The sequence below is a fragment of the Terrapene carolina genome, unplaced genomic scaffold (genome assembly GCF_002925995.2).
Source record: "Terrapene carolina triunguis isolate 2854851 unplaced genomic scaffold, T_m_triunguis-2.0 Scaffold262, whole genome shotgun sequence".
Lineage (NCBI taxonomy): Eukaryota > Metazoa > Chordata > Testudines > Emydidae > Terrapene > Terrapene triunguis.
This window is the reverse complement of record NW_020664613.1, coordinates 3994737-4014470: the sequence shown is the minus strand read 5'-3', so window position 1 is coordinate 4014470 and position 19734 is coordinate 3994737. Positions and strand designations below refer to the sequence as shown.

The following is a 19734-nucleotide window of genomic DNA, read 5'->3' as shown; positions in this document are numbered from 1 at the left end:
ACTAAGGAAAAACAAATCTATAGGTAAACTACCTACTCAGGCATTGGTACCTCCAACCAGTGTGCCACTAGAGGCTATATTAATGATGTAGGAAACAATGCTATACACAGGGAGGGCAAAGAGGAATTAAGATAAAAGAAGGAGAATACTTCTAAGCCTTTTGGCTAAGATAAAGTAAAGATGAAGGAAGTTGGGGGGATCTCTACCAAAATGAAATTCTGTGGAGGATCTCTTGATTGTCTACCCTGCAGTTGAGCGCTGTGATGCAGCACATGTAGTGTACCTGAGCTAGCTTTGAGATCGCAGCTAGCTCAAGTAACAGCAGCAGTGTAGCTGTGGCAGCAGGGGTAGTGGCATGAGCTAGCTACTCCTGTATGTACCCAGGAGCCTGGAAAGAGTTGTACTCAGGAGGCTGGCCTGTGCTATTGCCGTGGATACACTGGCTACTGTAACTTCAGCTAGCTTTGATCTAGCTAGCTTGAGTATGCGGACATGAGCTGTAATCATACCTCTTGATTGCAGTATAGACATATCCGCAGTTACTCCATACCATCTGAAGATGATAGACAACATGTCACAGCTATCAATCCTCCCTTGCCATGGATCTCCCTTCCATAATTAAATCATAGGAGAAATTATATGTCAATTCCTCTTAAATATGCAATCTGTCACTTAAATATGCAAACTCAGGCTTGGTCTACACTAACCCCCAAATCGAACTAAGGTACGCAACTTCAGCTACGTGAATAACGTAGCTGAAGTTCGAAGTACCTTAGTTCGATCTTACCTCGGTCCACACGCGGCAGGCAGGCTCCCCCGTCGACTCCGCGGTACTCCTCTCGTCTAGCTGGAGTACCGCAGTCGACGGCGAGCACTTCCTGGTTCGACTTATCGCGTCCAGACAAGACGCGATAAGTCGAACCCAGAAGTTCGATCGCTCGCCGCCGAACTACCGGGTAAGTGTAGACATACCCTTAATGCTGACCAAAGTTCTCTCTAGTGGTAATAAAGAGGTCAGAAAGCAAATCTAGGTATTTCTTAAGTGTGTGCTCCACAGATGTACACTTCTTTCAGGTTTGTAAAAATCAAAATCCTGGCGCTTTATGCTGGAAAGTGAAAGCAAGATTCTCCACCCTGAAATCAAGTCAGTGGGTGTCTGTTTAGACACTACTACTACCTCCTGAAGAAAGAAAACTCTGAACATGTTTGTATTAGGAGCCTGATCAATGTGTCTTACGTTTTTACATTATGGAAATGTTTTCTGATATGTTAAAAGGTTTTTTAATTTTTATTGATGTAAAATTATAGAAAATGTTATACATTGAATTGCACAAAACAAAACTACATCAGTAAGATTATTTCCTTCAAAATTAAATTACAGTGGTAACTATATTTAAATGGATGAACATGAAGACAGCTATGCTCGCTCATCCCTAGAAAGGGTCCTTCTAAAATCACAGTTAAGGCACAAGGCAGACCAGGACTGGGAAGCTTCCATTACTGGTTCAAGTGCTATACTTGTCCTGTTTGCAGACAAAGGTCTTCTGTCTCTAGCACTGTTCACCTAGGAACTTTAACAAGTCGAACAAAAACTTCAAAAAAACAAAAACAAAAAAACCAGACCTTTGCCCATACTACCATGCAATATTACTTAGACATCAATTCTAACTAAGGTGAATGGAACACATTCTAAATTTCTCACATAGAAGCAACGGGAAATTTGAATAACAATTCATACCCAGTGTTTTGAAAATTTACCCATAGTTTATCTAGGTAAGCCCAAGTCTGCCATTTATCTGTAACTATCCCAGAAAGTTGACCTTCACCACAAGCTTAGCCTGGGCAACCTCTGTTACAAAGGTGTAATCACAATCTTTTTCATATAATCATTTTGGCACTGCAGATATTCAGGTCTTATTTTTAATCATTGATACATTAAGCACCAGCAAAATAGTTTGCTTAGATACTCCACTGGCAATTTTTAAAAAAGCAATGAAAACATTTAGCCTTTTGATTACCTTGTTAAAGTGAGTCATGACAGCATTATAACTGTGCTTGGTATGGCCGCTATAATTAAGAATCTGTCAGGTTTTTCTTTAAAACACATTTTTTTAAAGTGAGGTTTATAACTCAGTCATTTCAAATTGTATCATCTTGAAGTGTGACATGCAAACCATCAGCCCAGAAAAAGACATTACAATTAAAATTTGCTTTTACAAAAAGTGATCAATATTTGTTAAGATGCATGGGATAATGTTCTGTGTGATGCCTTTTATATTTCCCTATACATTCTATGTTTTAGTCATTTGTGCTGTATCATTTTATGATAATTTGAAGAACAAAATCTGAAGAAAGCTATTTGTTTGTTTCTGAAAACCATTTACTGGAGTATGCACAAAACTTTTTTTTATTTTACTTTGCATTAGTGTTCTATAGTCTGTAAATTATGTTAATAGAAATCCACTAATGTCAAACAGAATTTGTGCACAAGGAATAGTGTGTTTCTCTGAGATTTAGATGTTCTAAAGGGATAAAAAAAAACCCAACAGGATCAAAGGGATATAGGAAATATGATGGAGACCATAGAGTCACTTGGGGAGCCCAGAGAGAGTGAGGTACACAGAAGATGAAAGATAATCAGAACACAAGAGAAAGAACTTGGGTAAAAAAAGTCTATTCAGTTTACGAGTATAAACTTTTAGGCCTGGTCTACACTAGGCTTTTATGTCGACTTTAGCGCCGTTATATCGAATTAACCCTGCACCCGTCCACACCAGGAAGCCATTTAGTTCGACATAAAGCTCTCTTTAAATCGATTTCTGTAATCCTCCCCAACGAGAGGATTAGCGCTAAATTCGACATGGCCATATCGAATTAGGCTAGGTGTGGATGGAAATCGACGGTAATAGCTCCGGGAGCTATCCCACAGTGCACCACTCTGTTGACGCTCTGGACAGCAGTCCGAGCTCGGATGCTCTGACCAGCCACACCCCCGGGAAAATTTGAATTCATTTTCATTTTCCTGTCTGGGCAGTTTGAATCTCAGTTCCTCTTTGGACATCGAGGGAAGCTCAGCAGCAGTGGCAACTATGCAGAGCTCTCCAGCAGAGATGGCCGTGCAATCCAATAGAAAGAGGGCCCCAGCATGGACTGATCGGGAAGTCTTGGATCTCATCGCAGTGTGGGGCGATGAGTCCGTGCTTTCAGAGCTGCGCTCCAAAAGAAGGAATGCTAAGATCTACGAGAAGATCTCCAAAGCCATGGCAGAGAGAGGCTACAGCCGGGATGCAACGCAGTGCCGCGTGAAAATCAAGGAGCTGAGACAAGGCTACCAAAAAACCAAAGAGGCTAACGGACGCTCCGGATCCCAGCCCCACACATCCCGTTTCTACGAGGCACTGCATTCCATCCTGGGAGCGGCCGCCACCACTACCCCACCCCTGACCGTGGACTCCGAGGATGGGATATTGTCCGCGGCCGGTTCCTCAGCGGACGGGGAAGAGGAGGAAGGAGATGAGGAGGACGAGGCAGTCGACAGCGCTGGCACCGCTGATTTCCCCGACAGCCAGGAGCTCTTCATCACCCTTACCGAGATCCCGTACCAACCGTCCCCATCCCTTACCCCGGACACAGAATCAGGGGAAGGATCAAGCAGTAAGTGCTGTAAACATGTAAACATTTATTTAAAACAGAACGGTAATATTTATACTATTAACAAGGTATATTTATAAAAGTGCTGTAAACTAGTAAAAAAATAATCAGGTACAAAACAGGAATATTTACAAAGGTAACAAATGGGTTTTCATGATTTCTCTGTCTTAGGCTCTTCTCAATTTAGTCCCAAGTATTTTAAAAAAATTTCACAATGTCCGTTACTACATGATTCCCAGGCCCAAGACGCTCCACTCCAAAGTCCCAGTGCACCTACGCGAAAATCCGGTCAATGTGGCCGGGGATCGACGAGAAATCCTCGTAGGAGAACTCCTCGTAGGTCTCGTGGAGGTAGAGCTCAAGCCTGTTGATCAGGTTCCGGGGTAGGGCGATCTTAGTGGGCCCTCCGTGGTAGCAGACATGTCCCCTCCACGCCACAATCAAGTACTCCGGGATCATCGCACGACATAGCATGGCGGCATACGGCCCCGGTTTCTGCATGCTTTCCCGCAGCATGCGTTCTCTCTGGGTGTCCGGGATCCTCAGGAGGGTGATGTCGCTCATGACGCCCTGCTTTGAATTAGGGAGGGGAATGTTAGTATTGGGACTGCTTTACAGCCACGCGGTGGAGGGAGAGGGGCAGCATACAGGGATCTTTCCCTGGGACAGCCGCGAGGGGGTGGGACAGGGGCAGAGTTGATGCTGTCCTGATTGCTGGCAGCAGAGACTGGCATTGCTTTCAATGTGAAAGGAGGCCAGTGCTACTGCTGGAGTTTTAAGCAGCCACAAGTCTGCGGCTTACCATTATTGCCCGCTCCAGAAGTTCAGGTCTCCAGCCACAGTTCTCTGAACACTCCAAGACCTCCGCAAGTCCACAGGCACTGAAGGCGACGGCCGAAAATTCGACCTTGTCCTGAGTGCGCATGTGAGAGGTTCAGTGCATGGTCTTGTTCACAGAGAAAGACTAGGTTCTTTGTATACAATTTCATTTATCTGTCTCAGGAATTCACTCCCTTTTTAAAATTCACACAGACATATCTGCGACTGTCTCCCAACCCAGCCTGTCAGCACACTCCCAGAGGCTAGCGCAGATTAGGCGGAGGAAGAAGAAGACGCGTGAAGACATGTTCTCAGAACTAATGGGATGCTCCCGAGCCCAGGCAGCCCAGCAGACACAGTGGAGGGAGAACTTGTCACAAATGCACCGAGCAGTCATGGAACGGGAGGAGAGGTGGCGTCAGGAGGACCAACAGGCTACTGAAAAGCTGCTTGGACTAATGAGGGAGCAAACGGACACGCTCCGGCGCCTTGTGGATGTTCTGCAAGACCGGAGGCAGGAGGACAGAGCCCCGCTGCAGTCTATCTGTAACCGCCCTCACCCGCCACCAAGTCCCACACCACCCTCACCTAAAGTCCAAAGAAGGAGGGGCGGCAAGGGACGTTAAAACTTTCAGTCAACCCCTGCAGACTGCTCTAGCACTAGAAGGCTGACATTCCCCAAAATTTCATAAGTTCTTTCCTACCCACCTCACACAAGCCCCCGTCCAAGTTTCACCCCCCACGTTTCATGTCTGGTTCGCAATAAAATGTTTGTTTATGTTCATTACTGTTTCAGTCAGGTTCTTTTGAGGGAGAGTCTGTCTGGAGGGGGGGAAGGGGCTTGGTAATTGGACAGGACAGTGACCTTTAGCAGGGAACAGAGGCGGTGTCAGGTCCAGCATCAGGACACATACACAGTGCAGTCACTGGTTACCCTGGTCAGTCTGGGAGGTGTTTTTCATGTTCTCCATTGAAATAACCAGTCCACCAGTGCGGAGCCTGTCATTCCGGGAGTTTAGAAGCATCATTTGCATCAGAACACTGAACCCGCCCCCCCGCCACAGTCTGCGTCCCCGGTTTAAAATATTCCCGCGAAAACAGCAAGACAGACAACGGTGTTCATTAACAAAATTGAAATGATTTTATTTTTTGGGAAGGGGAAGGGGGTATGTAACTGGAGAGGAAAGTCAAAATGAACTGGGTAAAGAAACGGGGGCAGGTTCAGCTTTTCTGTCCACAAACTGAAAAGTCACTGGTTGCCCTGCTCACTCAGGAACCTAGCTTTCAAAGCCTCCCGGATGCACAGGGCGTCCCGCTGGGATCTTCTAATGGCCCGGCTGTCTGGCTGGACGTAATCAGCAGCCAGGCTATTTGCCTCTAGCTCCCACCCCGCCATAAAGGTCTCCCCCTTGCTCTCACACAGATTGTGGAGCACACAGCAAGCTGCAATAACGATGGGGATATTGGTTTCACTGAGATCACAGCGAGTGAGTAAGCTTCTCCATCTCCCTTTGAGACGGCCAAAAGCACACTCCACCACCATTCTGCACTTGCTCAGCCGGTAGTTGAAGAGTTCTTTTTCTGTGTCCAGGGCGCCAGTATAGGGCTTCATGAGCCAGGGCATTAGCGGGTAGGCTGGGTCCCCGAGGATGACTGTAGGCATCTCCACATCCCCAAGAGTTATTTTGTGGTCTGGGAAGTAAATACCTTCCTGCAGCCGTCTAAACAGACCAGAGTTCCTGAACACGCGAGCGTCATGAACCTTGCCCGGCCATCCGACGTAGATGTTTGTAAACCGTCCCCGATGGTCCACCAGTGCTTGCAGCACCATTGAAAAGTAGCCCTTTCTATTGATGTACTGGCTGGCCTGGTGGTCCGGTCCCAGGATAGGGATGTGAGTCCCATCGATAGCCCCACCGCAGTTTGGGAATCCCATCGCGGCAAAGCCATCTATGATGACCTGCGCGTTTCCCAGGGTCACTACCTTTGGGAGCAGTACCTTCACGATTGCCTTGGCTACTTGCATGACAACAACCCCCACGGTAGATTTGCCCACACCAAAGTGGTTCGCGACTGACCGGTAGCTGTCCGGCGTTGCAAGCTTCCAGAGGGCTATGGCCACTCGCTTCTGGACAGTGAGGGCTGCTCGCATGCGGGTGTCCTTGCGCTTCAGGGCAGGGGACAGCAACTCACAAAGTTCGAGGAAAGTCCCCTTCCGCATGCGAAAGTTTCGCAGCCACTGGGATTCATCCCAGACCTGAAGCACTATACGGTCCCACCATTCCGTGCTTGTTTCCCGGGCCCAGAATCGCCGTTCAACAAAATCCACATGCCCCATTGCCAACGTGATGTCCTGGGCGCTGGGGCTCGTGGTTTCTGACAGCTCTGTGCCACTCTCCGACTTCAGGCTCTCACGGCGGTGCCGTAGCCTCCTCGCCCGATTTCTCTGCATCTGCCTCAGGGAAAGGTGTATGATAAGCTGCGAGGTGTTGAGAACGGCCACAAGTGCAGCGATGGTCGCAGTGTGATCCATGATCGCAGTGCTGTGGCGTCCGCGCTGTCACTGACCAGAAAAGTGCGCGAACTGATTTCCCGCCGGCGCTTTCATGGAGGGAGGGAGGGCGTTAGTGACGGACGGATGATGACAAATTTTTTTTACCCAGAAGGCATTGGCGGCTCGACCCAGAATTCCGATGGGCAGCGGGGACTGCGGGAACTGTGGGATAGCTGCCCACAGTGCACCGCTTCCAATATCGACGCTCGCCCCGTTAGTGTGGACTCACAAAGTCGAATTACTGTCCTTAGTGTGTCCTTAGTGTGGACACACACGTTCGACTTTGCAATATCGATTCCACATATTCGATTTAAGTAAAATCGAATTACCCTCGTAGTGTAGACATACCAGAATTGTTCCTTAGCAACTACAAAACGGATTAGAAAATTTTAAATGGACAATCTTTAAACTTTCAGTGAATATTTCAAGTGCATACATTTCAAGGACATTTCAAGGACACACTACATGCTAATACCATCCTTTATTTTATTACGTTTTGTTGGTTGTTAATTACTTTTACTAATACTGACTAAACATGTATTTAGGGTGTTTAGTTTTACTAATACAAAACTAAACATGGTTTTGGTAGGGTCATTTTCTCTGACAGATAAATTAAATAATTGAATATACAGGAAAAAGTTTGTATAAAAATAATGTACCTTGAGGGTATTGTGTCACTGCAACGAGACGTGTTAGGGTGTCATACTGACTAGCACGACTACTCAGGTAGTTGGAACAAGCACAAAGTCATGCAGAATGACATGCACCCAAGTTTCACTGCTTAAACTGCTTTTGTAGTTTGAAACCTATTGCTTAGAAAGGTATCAATTTCTATAGAAGAAGTTGGATGGGAAAAAAAATTGAGTTGCCTATGATGTTACGCAATATTTGCAATCACCCTTGTTTTAGTTGGTAAACTAATTAGCTCAGTTCATGCAGTATTAAAAGAGGAGGCTTTATCAAACAAGCCAAAACAGAAAATGTATTTATAGCAAAAAATGCAAAATAGGACTTTACTGTTTTTGCTGTCAGCTGTCTAAAAACTCCCTTCCTACCCATATCTACTAGTATTCCTCTTATTTTGTTCACTGCTTTTCAACACAGCTTTACCTCACTTTTACAGATGACATTTTTAAAACTATAAAACTGCTGTTAAAACTTTCTTGCTTCAACAGTTTCTCATTGCTGTAAGAATAAGTCTACATCCTTTGTTACTAATATACACAAACCTATTGGTATGTGACTTTGACTCAAGGCTGAGAACAGGCTATAAATTTAGAAATCAATATCTAACTCTATCAATATTCATTTTACTTTTTCTTTCAATATAAAATACAAAGGTGAAAGAGCAGTAAATAAGCTAGAGTACTGAAATAAATTGGGTGTTCTTGTCACAATTAATAAATGTTTACCCAATAACACTGCTAGCTACAATAGTCTACAGCCTTGTAAAATGTCTGAGAGTATGTACTGGAGCAGGTGCTAACCCGACTGTTCACAAAAATACACATAACATATTTCCATAGTTAATTAGCAATCACCAGTAATTCTCCTTGGTACTATTTATCCTAAATATATAAAACATACTGTGCATATTGCTATGGAAATGAATTTATCCAAGCAATTTTCTTCTGGAAACACAGATTGGGACTATGGAACTAAACTGTTTTGCTCACCTACCTGGATGACATACTACAAATTAGTAAAGCATGACCGAGTATGTGCATCATATCCCAAGATAAAGCTTATACTCTTTCAGCTTTCACTACTGTATTCAACTAGGAAGCAGAGTAAGTATTGGTGGACTCATTCTGTTGATTTGCAGAAACACACATCACTGTGATTGCTGTGTACGTGCAATTTTTTTTTTTTTTTTTTTTTAAAAGAAAAATGTTTCCATATTATTTTTTTAGTTAATCCCAGTCATTTTATTTCTATATTTTAACAATGTAGATCAGTTGGGGAAAAATCCCAACCAGGACAATGGTAGCTTGTCCTACTCTAAATCCCTTGCTGGAATGTAATGACATTAGGTAAAGCCTTTTCTTTCTTCAAATAATGATATCAAATGTTAAAAAAAAAATCAGTGTTTTAAAATTAATTTAGTTGTGGGAAGGAGTAGTAATGGAGTGAACTGAGGTAGTGAACCCATGTATTTCTGAAACATTTTTGTGTGAACATAGCTACCATTGTTTAATTTACTAAATGTTTTTCCAAGTTTATACTGGTTTCTTTAAAAAAACCCACAAAGATTCAAACATAGAAAAACACTTCACATTATCAAAAGCTAATACAGAAGGAAACTGAACTGCTCTTCTTGAATTAGAAAGATAAATTCACACTAGTTAAATAGTAGCAAATACAAGGTTTTTTCTTTTTCTCTCTCTTTCTATGATTTTGTATTTTTTTTTTAAAAAAGGCCCCGTATCTCTCTCTGTTTAAGACAAAAATCCTTTCCAAAAAATGTCCTGTATATTGTGAAGATGTCACTATGTATCAGAAACACTGAATGCTTTTATAAAAGATTTAGTAACTTCATTATCAAAAGACTGGCTTTGCAAACTATGCAGGGGGGAGTTAGCTTGTGAACAGTGGAAGTCCACAGTAAAATGTATGATAAAATAAATCTCACTATACTTTATACCAACTCTGTACAAAACGACTTCCTTTAGTACTTGCAAGTTGTGAAGTCAAAATCACTTTGTAGAAATAATTGTATTATCCTCTTCTCAACCATTAAATATTTTCCTGCTCACTTCAGATATGTTCAGAGTCTTAGAACCTGACCTAGACATTCTCTTTTTCCATACTGCTTCCACTAAGATGTAGTATTTCTGAGATTGTTCTTGGTCTGTTTTTGTCACTGTTTGAAACACTGAAATATTGAGGGGGCCATTCAACTGGAATGCAAACATTTGGTTACTCTAAAGAATATCTAGGACAGATTTGAATCAAAGAATTGTATGCATGTACACACTGTATATAAGGTACTGTAAGTATATGCTGATAAACAGAAATATATACTAACATGTGCAGTCCAGACACTCACATACTACAAATATGTGAAATATATGAAGACAGACTAATAGAGATACACACAAAAAGATGCACAACCACATCCTCACCAGTCTAAATATATATAGTTAATATAAACAAACGGATGAGAATCCTGTAAATCACAGCCAAGTATTAAAAAAGTCATTTCACAGCTGTAACATCAGCAAAATGCATGCGATGGTTGTGACCTCGCATCTATAAAAATCTTTGAAAATGCACTTGCAGGTGTTAGCCATTTAATGTGCTGCACTAATTTTGAAGATATCTTTCATACACTTGACTCCAAACTTTCAATGATTTGCCCAACAAATCTTGTACAGGACATTCTATTTATTCTATGTTTTCATATACATTCTTCATTGGAAAAATACCCTAGCTCTTCCTACCTTGTGTTGTTGAGTATACATGGATAGTAATCTCTTCTGTTTAAGCTTTTCATTATGGGGAAACCAAATCACTTTTCTTTAATAAGTACTATGTTTGAAAAGCCTGAGAAATTGGAAACGTCTAAAGAACAATTAAAAGTCAGTTGATTTCTTAATCTCTAATACTAACTATTATACTACCTGCCTAAAGGTATCATGTACTTTACTGTGTTGCTGACCTATTGCTTTGTATTTTAAAGATTTAACTTTTGGGGTTTTGTTACAGGAAAATTGGTTACCTGTGGGTCCTGGCAGGGGTGCAGCTTTTCTTCTCCGTTTGATGTCTCCCATGCACAATGATCCTAAATGTACACTTGTTTGTCTGTAAGTGATTATCAGAGAAAACTATTAACAAAGGGGGGAAAATGCCACATAAATACACAGCTTGTATAATCTGAACCTAAATCAAAACATTCTCAATGAAGATGAAGCTGCACAGTGAAGCCACCAATCTTGTTTATATCGAAACATAATTATGTTTGTTGACAAGCGCTCAGCATCTAAACACAGCATCATAAATTGTTACCGGAATGAATAATATAAAAGGAATGCTTTTTAATTTTCAAAACTGGCAATCTTTCTAGCTCAACATAAAACACTGTTTCTTCTGACAGGAAAATAGCTAAGATTAATTATCTAAAGAGATCACAATATTGTTGTAGGTTATCAATTGGTTACTAATGCCTTACTGTCAGAATGACATTTATTACAGGAAAAGTATTATCAATTTCTTTTAAGGTAACATGAAGAATGTCTGAGGTAACATGAAACAGAAAACTCTTCAAACGCATATGGAATAATAGAGTAATTTTGCTATAAGTAACTTGACAGTCCTTTAGAGCAGCACAGATACTGCTGGCTGCATCATTCAGTGAAGAATTAGGAGACAAGGGAAAAAGAAGAGGCATTTATGGAGATGTATTAAACATTATAGAGTATCTAAAAACACAAGTCCCAATATTGCAATTCTTTTAATTATAACTTAGTGAATTTTGTTAAATCACAAGGTGGGAAACAAATCTAGTAAACTGGTGCCAATGAAGAGTAATATGTTCCTATTCAAGGGGCCTGGGTTCAGTCTAGGATTTATACATTTTGCTTTACTGCACATAAGCTTTCTTTAAGCTATACTATTATTAATTGTGTAACAGAGCATTAATTATGTGATTTAAAAGAATATTCAGATTTCCTGCATAATGTTGTAAAAAAAGAAAAACTACAAAACGGGGCTGAAAATGGTCATAGTGTTTAACCTTTAATGGTACAAAACCACTTTTTAACATAAATGTAGTAATGACTTTGTTATTTCACATAGAGGGGCTTCAGTGGGTTATTTAAAAAATAAAATACTCCGAAGCACATCCCAGATTAATTTATTGTGCCACAACTTCAGCATCAATTAACTTAACTTTCTATTTTAACATGGACTTTTCTTCCTTGAAACAGCCTCACAAGTTGAATTTAAATAAAAATTTAAAATCCAAAGGCTAAGTATAGTGAAACCATCCTTCCCCCCCCTCCTACTATCATGGAGTACATTTCAATTAGTTCTAAATTTATAGTAAGACTCTTTAAACCTCCAAATCTTTCGTAATTGGTAGTACATGTAAAAACAGTGAAAACTGGAAATTTAAATAAAGTATAGAAAAGGTCAATAAAGGCAAAATAAATATTCAAAAAGCAATTTCAACGAAGTTATTATTAAACTTGCAGGTTTTAATTTATGTTTTATATATTCTATTAAAGTAACCATTTAAAGTACATTAACATGATATGTGTGTGCTTTTTTAAAAAATTGCTAAAAATGTAGAGAATGGGTTATGAGTCCAGTCATATTACACTTGGGAAAACTGTCTCTTCAAGAATGGCTTCTACTATCTTGATTACTCACTTGACTCTGATATCCATAATGCAACTAAATCACCCATAGAATATATTTTCTGAAACTAAATATCAGAATTCAAATAAAGGAATGCAAAATATTAAAATTAGGAACGGTCTTAACTGTTAAACTGATATATGTCCTCATTTTATTCAAAATGAATATGCTGCAGATAAAAAATGTGAAGACCTTCATATCTCATTGTAGTTTTTTTTTTTTTTTTTTTAACATCAAGAAATAGGATTACCAATGAATACTAAACATAGATCACCAGCTCCCTCTTCCCAAAATCCATATCCCATTATATTATTCCAGGGCCTTAGACTGTAAAAGTCTCCTGGACATGTCTCATACTAGGTAGAGTGCAATATCTGTGTTTCTTTCTCCAGCATTTCTATGTAGAGGGGGAAAAGGGAGCAAAAAAAACAAAACAAAACAAAACAAACCCACACCACCCAAGGATGCAAGTAGGATGAAAGATAAAAATTAATAAAGTCAGCCAATTGAACTTCAAGACCTGAGCTACAGGAGTAACAGCTAGCTGTGCTTGAGTAATTCTACCCAGAATTGATTATCTGTTACACTGCATTGAGATATCTAGATTATTGATCAGTAAGATTATGGTACTCAGGTCCCACCACTTTTCCTCCAGGCACATGCAATGGAGTTGCAACAAATAACACTAAGTAAGGACTACTTTGTTATTGTTGTCACCCTTCATGTAGAACATAGCAGTTACTTTTTAATTCAAAATCAATGAATGTCTGAAAGGCAGCCTTGTTCCTTCAGCATAAATGAATCATTTGTCTTTGCAAAGTACAACAATTTGATCACTAGCCAAGGTGAGAGTGGTTATTTCTTTGCCATGGTTTTGAGGAAAAGCTAGAGGTTTCTATATGCTAGAAACTAACCAATATTCTTAAGAAATCGTTAAAGCAACAATTACACTTTTTCAAATCCACAGTCCATTATGAGGCTAATAATAATATTATACCTTTGACTAAAACTAGATTAATTTCAAACACTGCATTTATTTCCACAGGGGATTACAACTACCATTTTACATGTATTGTTGATTGAATCGCAGAAAGACAAAAGGCTACATTTTAAAGAGCAATGGACAAAGAACTGTTCCTAATCTGAAAGCTACAGTTTAGAGAAAGCAAGCTATTCCACTTTGGCTATAAACATAAACACTGGCTCATGTATATTACATTTCTAAATTGTAGACGTAGAGAGAACTCTGACCCTCACAGTCTGGCTAGGGGTTCAACAATATGCTTCTTAACATTAAAACACAAAAGCAAGGATTACAAATAGGAAGAAAGCTATTTGCCTGATTTTTCTCTATTTATCCATAGCTTGCTGCAAGCTATCATTTATAAATAGTGCTCTGGTGGGGAAACTAGGCATTTTATTAGGGAAAAAATAAAACTTGTTAAGACCACCTTGCCTGAAAACTTGGCTTTTGACGTGCTGGTGACAGGGACTGGAGCAAGCAGTGTCAAATGGAATAATTTTAAAGGAAAGACAACAGAAACTTGTCGCCTCATTGTATGCATTTACAAATAGAGGCTTTTCAGAGTATTAGGCCTAGTTAAAGCTGCCCTCTGGATAAAAAGTGTTCCCAAGCAGCCTCAGACAAGCTTGGGAGACAAACAGATGTGACTATGGTCCCTGGCGTTTGGCAAGAACACTCACTGTCAATAAGAAAAATATAAGCATGGACAGGGCATCAGCTGCACAACAGTGGAGCAGGCCTGCAAGTGTCATAGCAGCGGCAAAGTTGTGGCAGAGGGAAGTAAAAAGGCTGCATAAGCCAGACTGGTGTGAACTTACACTAGTAGGCCAAGATTTTTGTTGTTGTTATTATCATGCCTCGACATATTAAACAAAAAAGGAATGGAAAAATCTACTGCCAGATTTTATTCTATTTTCCTCTGATATACAGTATTTCCAGGGAAAAGGTGGTAGTGGTATTATAAGCACAAGACGACACACCAAAAATCATGTATATTAATAAAAAAAAAAATAAGTTACACTATGGAAACTGCTGTCCTCATCAATGTGGAGACAGCCATTTCTAACACGAGTCACCAGTGTTTATGGCTATTCCACTGTTCAGTGCTATCTAATTTTCTTTACTTCCCCCCTCCATTCTGGCAGTCTGCCTTCCCACTTTTTTCTGTAGATAATCATTCCGGGAAATATGTCTAAATGATACATCTTTTAAATTCCCCAGACAGAAACCATCCATCCACACTGTTGCCATACAAACTCTTATTTTTCTATCACCTCAGTATTCTTGGTAATACAATATTTTTAATGAGCTGTTTCTCATCTGCAACTATGAATGTTCGGCTTCCAAAGCCAAGTCAGAGTTTGAGCTAATCGGATCTTAGCGGTCATTAGCACCACCCTTTCCTGCGCAAAAAGCCTTCGGTTTCATGTTGACATTTCAATCCATATCCAGCCTTCTTTGAAAGAGGCCGTCCACTTTCATGGACCACGGATACAGAAAACAGACCTTTATATGCCATTTCCACTTTGCGCATGTACTTCTCTATATATTGTTTTGTTAAATGACTATATTTTATATAAAAACAAAAAGAAGAAAAGAAAAGAAAACAAACAGACTTTTACTTGTTTAACCTCTTCTTTTCCTACTTTTAAGGGTTTATGATGTTTCCAGGTATTATCACCGCCTTTGCTATTAACATTTAGATGGAATTAGAATTTCACTCTATATTTAGCATTCGCTTCAGTCATTAAAAAGCAGTATAGCGCTGTGGACTGAATACCATAGTTCTCCCCTATGACTTGCTGTGTGGACATAGGGAAATCACTAACCACCCTGTCCATTTTTCCATATGTAAAAAACAGTACTCCTCCAAAAACAATTAATTTTCATCCCTATTACCCTGGAAGTGGCAATTATTCCATAACTACTTCACAAAGGTGTGTTGTGAGAATTAAGTTTGTATAGCAGTTGTCTTCATATGTGCAAGTACATTTTCTAAGACCTTGATTCCAATTAGGGGCTTTTGGGCACTACTGCAATACAAATAACACATTTATTTATGTATTTATTTTACATGTCTACTCATTGCTCCAACTCCAGTGTCTTCTTGCTTTTAGGTAGGGTGACCAGATGTCCCATTTTTATAGGGACAGTCCCATTTTTTGGGACTTTTTCTTATAGAGGCGCCTATTACCCTCCACCCCCTGTCCCGTTTTTTCACAGTTGCTATCTGGTCACCCTACTTTTAGGAGTTTTCGCTTTCCTCACAAGCTGTAATGCTTTGAGATCAATATTATTTACTATTCTTGATGTGTTATAATTACACTATTAATTGCAATGTTAATACATGCACACCTCATTTCCTCCCCATAGTTTGTTTGGACTTCTGTTTACACTTCAGCAAAGCATCAAGTCATTTGTCAGATTACATTTTGTACCTCTATGACTTGGCACATATTATTTGTACATGATGGAGGTCCCTGGTTTACTGAATTTTATACATAACTTGAACTTTGAAAGTAGCAGTTGTTGACAGAGGTAAGCGTGGAAGAGTTTTCATATTTTGTTGAAAAACATTCTTACCTATTGGATTTCTGTGCAGCTGATTTGGAAAGCATAGATTATGTTGTATGCTACACTGATGCTGAAATAACACTTTAAAACTAATTTTCACAGCATAATGTAATGAACTGAGATCACCCAATACTTGTCTGTCCATTATATTCTGATTAACAACACTTTCACCCAGCTTGGGCATGGAAATACTTTGTAAACAGCAACATCGATCCTAGCACAGTATCATTGAGTTCCTGCAGATGGCTGTAGAACTCTTCAATTATATCACTGGATGCTGTAGCTAGTGCTAGGCTTGATAAGTTACTAACTGAAGCTCTTTAGAAACAGGTTTTAGTAAGGCTGAGTTGACTGGTTTGAATTTTAGAAGGATCTCAGGGCTTCATTATTAAGAAGAAATGTCACTCCCTTTGTCCATTTTCAATTTCAAAAGAGCTGGGTGAGAGTGGAGACAGGATGACATGATAACTGCAACTCATTTGAAGTTTGAAATGGCTTGACAACCATTTCTTAAATAGACAATGTAATTATGCCATTAGGTGGCATGTTTGGACATTGTTGGTGGTGATCTACAAGTTTAATTTCTACTCTAATAATTTTAGTTTTCAAACTACAGGATGGTTTCAAGATGAGACTGAAAGAGTGACTCAGGGGCTTGGAAGGAAAGTATGGGAAGAGCTCATAAGATATAAAGGAGATCTATGAGTAACCTCTTTCCTCAACTATGACATGTCACAGAAAACAGGCTAAGTCCAGATGTGTAGTATGAGATGGGAAGGGAGTATGGGGAGCAGTGGTCAGAACAATAGAGAGAAGTAAGATAATGGAGAATGTCTAAAACCAGGAGAGCAATTCTGAATTTGGATTCATAAATACATATTACGTAAGAAAGTCAATAAAATGACTCAAAATGAAGGTGGATGATCTCGTCCATCTTTCTTGAACAAGAGCACAGCCTGACCACACTGTCTCATTATTCTAGTGTCCCTAATGTAATAACAGCATAATAACAGCATAGCAAAAGTTCTCAACATTTTTTTTTTTTTTTTTAATACAGTGTGGCCCACATTTTAGTTGAGAGATTGCCTTCTGGACCACATGTCCTCCTCCGACTGGAAGTTGCGTAGACTGCCTCCTCCAGTTGACGATGTAACTCTGTGGCGATTGGCAACTGCTTACATGGAAAACTGGACAGTATTTAAATGTATTTTTAGGTGTTCGTGTTCTCCACAGACAGCTAGCAACTGCTTCATCACCTACCTGAGGGCTATGGACCACAATTTGAGCACTTTAGCAGTATACAGCATTAAACAATATCATGTAGGTATTTCTAAGTTTCCTGTCACCTTAGTATCTAAGTAAGGTAGTGGGACCAACACAAGTTTCAGTGATTCAATTTGACTAAGCTTCCAGAAGTTTGGATGCTTATGCAAAGTCACAACCTTCTGTGCAATCACCTTCTAGTATTAGGGAACATTTTCTAAAAATAATATCCCAATAGAACTGTAACATTTTACATGAAATTACCCACCAGCTAGTTAGTGCTGTAAGTTTGGGGACAGTACATAATATTACTCATACATAAAGAGGTTTAATCCTGCCTCAAATGCACATCTCAACACAACTAACTATGGTACAGTTATGGCACCTTCACAATATGGTACTACAAAATGCAAGAGATGTATGTTGCAAAGCAATATATATGCAAAGCAATGGCAAATAGGTTCATTAGAAAAGGTTCACTCCTAAATCTCAACCCCTTTTTCCCTTGTGGCACAGAACTATTGCACCAAATTTTATAGTTCCTTTGTTCTACGACTTTTTCCAGTCATCTAGAGGATGTCAGTCTGTCCAACAGAAGGATAACATCTGTCATTTACTGATAGGGTCTGCCTCGCTCTAACCTGCATGATTTGGGAGTGCTTCTCTGTGGAAAGTAGAAGAAAAATCCTTATATAGATATTTAAGGGGAGAGAGAAAAAACAACCCAAAGTTTATAACACTAAATAAGAACAATTGACTGAAGTCAGAACATGCATCTCCCACTTTCCCAAGATGTGAACTGTAGCTGTCCAGTATGTGACAAGCGCGCCACACATCCTAAAGCACTCTCCTTAGGGTATGGCTACACTGCCCATGTTACAGCACGGCTGCGGCAGCGCTGTGACGTGGGCAGTGTAGACATGCTTTATCGCCGGGTGGTAGCTTTATTGCCGGGAGTGCGGCTCCTGGTGATAAAGCGCGATCTATACTGGCGCTTTTCAGTGCTAAAACTTTTGTCACTCGGGGGTGTTTTTTCACACCCCTGAACGACTAAAGTTTTAGTGCTGAAAGTGGCAGTGTAGACACAACCTTAGCAAAGGAACATTAAAAGTTAGTTTTTTAAGATGCAAAGGGGCACTGTTGGCTGTGCCTCCAATCCCATGCACTTTGGCTGCCTGGTCTCCATTTGAATAGCAAGTGATTGATATACTAATTACTGCAGGGTTGTCTCTCAGAAATCTAGTATGTAGGGTTTTTTCTCCCCCCATCCATACACGTTTCATATAGCAGGATACTGCGAGTGCAGTATTGGTAAGTGCATAGCTCATGGCTGTGACAACAGTGCTTCTGTAGACAAAGACAAATAAGAATGATCAAAATTATTTCTGTAAAGATGGAGGATTTGGACCTCACCTGATAATATTATTGTATAGGTTTCTCTTTAAAAAAACAACACACCTCTCTATCATTTTGTTAGGAATATTTGAGATAGATGTCACCCAGTATGATTGGATTTGTCTAACTTTAGGTCAAATCAATGTCTGAAATCTATTTTGTTGTTTGTCAATAGCATTTGTGGCGGTGATTTGGACAGTCAGTGTCAGCAAGAAGTGCTAGAGTACCAGCTAATTTCTACTGATATCACTCTGACAGCTGCTTTGTTCTCAAGCAATTTGTTCCCCCCTTTTCCAACAGTTGATTTTGTGGGGGTATTTGGCTCCTTTTACTCAGGCTATAGATGAGGGCAAGCGTTTTCCCTCTACAGCCACATCCATCTAAACTTACTTAATTGGAGAATGACAGGGATTAGATAAAAAGCAACAGAGGGTCCTGTGGCACCTTTAAGACTAACAGAAGTATTGGGAGCATAAGCTTTCGTGGGTAAGAACCTCACTTCTTCAGATGCCAATAGATACTTAATTTCACAGTTTTTATAGAACCAGTAAAAGCTAACACGGATGGTTTGAAGTAAGAGGGATCAGACTTTGATGACCATGTGGATGGAGATTTTGATTATGGCTTCAATATGAATTTATGATTATCACCTAATCACTCATATCAGAACCTGTTGCTATGGGGAATATGGCTTATATGCACTGGCTTTGCTCAGTGGAAATGTGCAGTAGCCAGACTGAATGTATGGTGAATTGGGAGAACTCTACATTCCAGTGCCCTGAGTTAACAAAGAACTAGGTAGCAGATAAATACATTAAGCATTCTTAAATGAAACATTTTAATATATACACCTCTACCCCGATATAACGCGACCCGATATAACACGAATTCGGATATAATGCGGTAAATTATAATGCGGGGGGCGGGGCTGCGCACTCCGGTGGATCAAAGCAAGTTCGATATAACGCGGTTTCACCTATAACGCGGTAAGATTTTTTGGCTCCCGAGGACAGTGTTATATCGAGGTAGAGGTGTATATTGGGTAAATATGTATTAAGTTAGGTCAGTGTTTTTAAATTCACATTAATTTTGC

At 40.1% G+C, this 19734-nt stretch overlaps 1 protein-coding gene across 1 annotated transcript in view; it reads right to left on the bottom strand.

Annotated features, from left to right (window-relative positions):
- GPATCH2 (G-patch domain containing 2) overlaps positions 1–19734 on the bottom strand; it is a 186672-nt gene that overhangs the window by 10203 nt on the left and 156735 nt on the right. Inside the window, exon 9 of the mRNA XM_024209330.1 lies at positions 10746–10828. Within this exon, the coding sequence (XP_024065098.1) occupies positions 10746–10828 (83 nt within the window). The remainder of the gene's footprint in view (positions 1–10745; positions 10829–19734) is intronic.